Source organism: Cannabis sativa, chromosome X (assembly GCF_029168945.1).
Source record: "Cannabis sativa cultivar Pink pepper isolate KNU-18-1 chromosome X, ASM2916894v1, whole genome shotgun sequence".
Lineage (NCBI taxonomy): Eukaryota > Viridiplantae > Streptophyta > Magnoliopsida > Rosales > Cannabaceae > Cannabis > Cannabis sativa.
The window spans coordinates 7,017,873-7,023,478 of record NC_083610.1 but is presented as its reverse complement, the minus strand read 5'-3'; the positions used below and the strand labels follow the sequence as shown (position 1 = coordinate 7,023,478).

The 5,606-nt window shown below is 31.3% G+C and overlaps 1 protein-coding gene across 1 annotated transcript; it reads left to right on the top strand.

The window, feature by feature from the left end:
- The first annotated feature begins 1,522 nt into the window (after positions 1-1,522).
- LOC115703145 (glycosyltransferase BC10) lies at positions 1,523-4,858 on the top strand. Its single transcript, XM_030630644.2, has 3 exons — positions 1,523-1,978; positions 2,188-2,822; positions 4,008-4,858. Exons 2-3 carry the CDS (start codon positions 2,286-2,288, stop codon positions 4,644-4,646), a joined length of 1,176 nt encoding a protein of 391 aa, XP_030486504.2. The 5' UTR covers positions 1,523-1,978; positions 2,188-2,285; the 3' UTR covers positions 4,647-4,858.
- The last annotated feature ends 748 nt before the right edge of the window (positions 4,859-5,606 follow it).

The following is a 5,606-nucleotide window of genomic DNA, read 5'->3' as shown; positions in this document are numbered from 1 at the left end:
AGTTAAACAAAATGAAATATTTGTGTGTATATATACATGGCTGTTCATCGTCCAATCTGTACTTTTTTGGTCAAACAACATCCAATCCGCACTAAGTGTGGATTTCATTTTTTGGATCCAATCCAATCCACACAATAGCTTAAATCCAATCCAATTCAATCCGCAAAAGTGCGGATTGGATCGGTTACTTTGGATTGGTTACTTTTTAATATTAAATTATTTAATAATTTTTTTTTTCACATAACTAGCAACAAAATAAAACAAATTATAGTTATTTTATGTCTCTAACAACACATTAAATAAATAAAATAACAAATTTAAAGGAAGAAAAAAATTGTATGTATAAAAAAAATATTAATTTTATTTTAAATTGTATGTAAAAAAAAAATATATAAGAACAGAATATACATTTTATCTATTAAATTTTGCAATATAATTGTATTATATGTATTAGACTTTTAAATTACTATTTTCTTTATATTAAAATATTATTTGTATATATAATTTTTTAATTTTGTTATAAATATGTGTGAATTAGATTGGATCGGTTACTGTTACATGTCAATCAACATCCAATTCGCACAAGTGCAGATTTTGAATTTTCCAATCTAATCCAATCCGCACTTTGCGGATATCCGCACTTTGCGGATTTGATTGGATTGGATCGTGCGAATTGGATTGGATCAGCTATTTTATAAACACCCCTATATATATATGTGTGCACTAACTATGTAGTTCATATGGATATAGGTTGGTTTTGTTTTTTGAAATAATTAATTGGAAATTTGGAATGAGAAATAATAATTAGGTAGTGATGAGAAATTAAGTAGGTTTAGGCCTCACTTTTGGGTACAAGCAAAGCAAAGCAAATAATGAAGCATAGCATTAGCCATTATAAGGTGGGTGGGGTGAGACTGAGATTGATGGCTTTGGTTTAGATTTTTTTGTTGATAATTTAGAATAGAGGACGTCTTTTTTGGTGTTGAAATATAATTATAAAGTAGAACTAGTAGTAGAGGATAGGATAAGATAGGAACACTAGACTAGAACAATAGAACTAGTTGTAGTTGTAGTAGTACTTGTAGGACAAGTATACCTAACTAAGAAAACAATATTGAAATTGCTAAAAGTGTTTAATAATTTTCTCAGTATCATATTACTATTGATGTAATTAAGTATCGAGTATTATAATATTTTTTTATAAATTATCACTAATTAATCGTAAAATGTCACTTATAACACATCACACTATTTCTCTCTAATTCACCCTTTGAATATTCATATTGGATATTAAGATAGGATACCCTTATTCATTTAATTGCCTTTTATTTATTAAAAAGTTGAAAATATTATTATAATTAGTATCATTTTTCTTCATTTCACATCATTTTTCTATATTCATACATATTTTCTCGAAATGAATGAAACGAAATGAATGAAACCACTAGTATATAATATTATATTGAATTTATTATTAAAAATCTAACCAAATATTTTCTTGTTTAAAAACAAATCTACACGAGTAAATAAATGATATAAAACCATATATAATAACAGTACAGTACATGATAATCTATTTCTTAAAGTTGTGTCTGAGTGTGATCGTGTGTAATTCAAGCAAAAATCATTTGCTATTTCGTAATGTAAATTGTAACTATTATTAAATTAAATAAAGATTCATGTTTGACTACAAATAATCAGTTTCTTTTATATTTATATTTATATATATATATATAGTGAAGAAACCGACGGAGACAAAGAATCCCAACCTCTCTCTCTACAGTCTCTAATGGCGGTGAAAGAAATACATTCTTTCTCCTCATCAGATCTCATAACCAATTCAATTATTACCATAAACTACTATGACTATCAGTAGAATAGTACAAACAACTACTCTTCTCTCTTCTTCTTCTTCACCAACTAACCAAATCTTTACTCCCTAAATCTAATCCAACTTAAACTCTTTCTTCCATTTTTGGTATGTATATATATATATGTTCATATCTATGTTCATCGAATTGAATCTTCCTTTCCCTTCCCTTGTTTTTAATACTTTCTCACCTTTTCTCTCTTGCTTTGCCTGTTACCTGTTTGATCTTTTGTTTTCGAATTTTTCTTTCTTTTTTTTTCCATGGGCTACTTCAGATCTATCTTGTTATCTAATCCATATGGGGTTTGTTTTTGCAGGTCTAAAGACTCAATCTTTAACATTCATTCATAATATAAGATTTGAATTTTGCTGATAAACAAATTCCCAGAAATAAAGTTTTAATTTTTACAAGAAGATGCAACAAAGGGCTATGCCTATGGAAGAGGGCAAGGACCCTGGAGCTGGAGCTGGAGCTGGTGGTATAAGGACAAGTCAATACAAGGCAATGCCCCTAAGATTGCTTCAGTTGTTTGTATTGTTTCTAGCTTTTTCTATTACTTTTGCTGTAATTAGCATATACACTATTCGCCATTTTGGAATATATTATAGTGTAATGGATACAGTTAAGTCAAGTTTCCAACCTTGTTTAGAGGAACCAAACGGATTGGAACAATGGATTAAGCCTCCTTCTAATTTGATACATACTATGAGTGATAAAGAGCTGTTGTGGAGGGCTTCTTTTACATCTAGAATAAAACAATATCCTTTCAAAAGGGTTCCAAAGATTGCTTTTATGTTCTTGACTAAGGGACCAATGCCACTTGCACCTCTTTGGGAAAAGTTCCTTAAAGGACATGAAGGATTGTATTCAGTTTATGTTCATTCACTCCCATCATTTCACTCTGATTTCCCTCCTTCATCAGTGTTTTTTGGGAGGCATATTCCCAGCCAGGTACTTGCTCCTCTCCTCTCAATCTCATCTGTTTTAATAATAAGCTTTGCTGATTACAAGTTACTTGATTCTTTGAGTTTGAATTTTCAATATATATACTGTTTGTGCTTTCATGTCTTTTTTTGGGGTCTTCTGCTATGCTATAATAAACATTCACATATGTGTAATAAGGCCTTGATATTAATCTCAAATAGTACAATTGATTAGCATTTTAGAGGCTGAGTTGTCGAGTTTTTTAGTGGCTGTGAATTTTGTTTAAGTGTATCTAATACTTAGATTTTGGTGAATTTAGTGTGGATTATTTAGAGTAAATATTACTCAGGGGTTTACCAAGTTTCTCGAATTGTGCACAAGTGTGTATCAAATGATTTTCGATTATAATGTTTCTAAGGGCCTAATGTCAGCCCTGCTTATAGTTATAGCTAGAAGATCATAGTTTTCTGTACACCAAAATCTTGCTTAATTTGCCATTGTTAAGCTATATCTGTATTTTTCACATCTTTTCTGTAAGTCAATGGCTGCAAATTTGCAAATGCCCATAACTGTTGGATGGGATTGGGGGACAAGGTTTTCGAATTGTAAGTGTTGTTGTTTGTACGTCGTAAAGACATAATTTGGAAGCTCTTCATCCTATGTATGGTTGTCCCAATTATGTTTTGTGTTTGCCTATCAAGGAAGTGGTAGAGTGAGGTGATTTTGTTCTGTATCTTTCTTCTAATCCTCTAGTATTCATGTTGTGATCTAAACAATCAAAACAAAACAGTACAGGCCAATAACATTGTAGCTTACACAACTCCACAGGTTCAGAAGGTATACAAAACAGATCTTGTTTTCTCTCTAAACCTCTCACACAAGCTCTCTCTCTCTCTCTAGGTGAATTGATTTGCATTGCATTGAGAGAGAATTATAGAACTAAGTTTATATATTGGGTATGGTTAAGAATGGTAGGCTGAGGTAGTTGAAAGTAACAAACTTAACTACCATGATCCTAACAGCTTTAACTGTAAAAACAATGAGTTGACCTGGTCATTGAGACAAGTGGCTGAACCACAATCACCACAATTCATTACTTAAATCCACAAATAGTTCTCTACTAATGAAGTACAGTTAAGAGGCACACACTGATAATGGCCCTTAGGCACAAAATTATTAGTCTCTCAGAGTTTACTTGTTTTCCAACAACAGGTCTCAGAGTGGGGAAGGATGAGCATGTGTGATGCAGAAAGAAGACTTATCGCCAATGCATTGCTCGATATCTCCAACGAGCGGTTCATTCTGCTTTCTGAATCATGCATTCCTATCTACAACTTCAGCCTCATATACCACTACATAACCAAATCCAAATACAGTTTCACTGGGGCATTTGACGATCCAGGGCCATTTGGTAGAGGACGATACAACGAAAACATGGCACCTGAGGTGAACATCACACAGTGGCGTAAAGGGTCTCAGTGGTTCGAAGTAAATCGAAAGCTAGCCATAAGCATAGTCCAAGACACGACATTTTACCCGAAATTCGAGAAGTTCTGTAGACCGGCATGCTATGTTGACGAGCACTATTTCCCGACGATGCTGAGCATAGAAGCAAGCAATCAATTAGCAAATAGAAGCATCACTTGGGTGGACTGGTCGAGGGGTGGAGCTCACCCGGCTACCTTTGGAAGATCAGACATAACAGATGAGTTTTTCAAAAGACTTGCTGGGAAACAGCATTGCACATACAATAACAAGAACTCCACAATGTGTTTTCTGTTTGCAAGAAAGTTTGCTCCAAGTGCTTTGGAGCCTTTGTTGCATATGTCCACTAAGTATTTGGGATATTGAAGAGAGAGAGAGAGAATGAATATACAGAGAGAGTTATGTTAACCACATTTGTTGTACTATTAGTTTGAGTACTATGTTTTGGCTTCCAATATTACTTGATGTACAGACACTACAGAGAAGCAGCTGCTGATGAGTTTAGAAGATTATAGGCCATCCATTATTATTTTTGTATCATCTTGTGATTATAATGAATAATTCTTTTGCTCATCCAATCCAATCTTAAATATACACACATATACTCAATTTTACTACTTATTTATAATTGGTTGTTTTTGCCAGATTATCTAACTAAAAAGTTGTGGATGGGTTATATATATCTTTATATATTAAAAGTGTCTATCTAACGGCAATTCTTGGTTTAACAGAATATACTTAAAAATAAAAGAATATTCTGTTAAATTTAACGATTAGGTTTGATCTCCCGTTAACAAATAAACCCAATAATTAAACCCAAAAAATTAAACAATCTTTTAAATATTAATAATCTCTTTTTAAATTAAAAAAAGAAATATTTGCACCAACAACTATTATTATTAAATTATTTAAGAATTTACCCTTACCTATTTTAATACTCACAATTTAGGCATTTCTTTTTGATAGGTATACCAATGTATATTTATTGCTTCTCTCTCCTAAACTTTGCCTACATGCTAGCTTTTTTTTTTTCTTCTTTTTCTAGACAGTAGCTTTTTTTTTTTTTTTTTTTTTAAATAAAAATCTTATTTTTTCAAAATAACAGTAAACTAGGTTGATCAAATTTTTTTTTTTTACATTCTATTCTTTTTTTTTATTATTTTACATTCTTTTTTGTTTTTTAATCTAATTAGTAGTTTTAGAAAAAAATAATTATATGTATCAACGTGAATTGTATTTATGAAATTTTCTTAGACCATTTTATTGTTTTAAATACCGCTACACGCCTACTAAAATTAAAAATTAACCATATGTTTTTCTTTTACA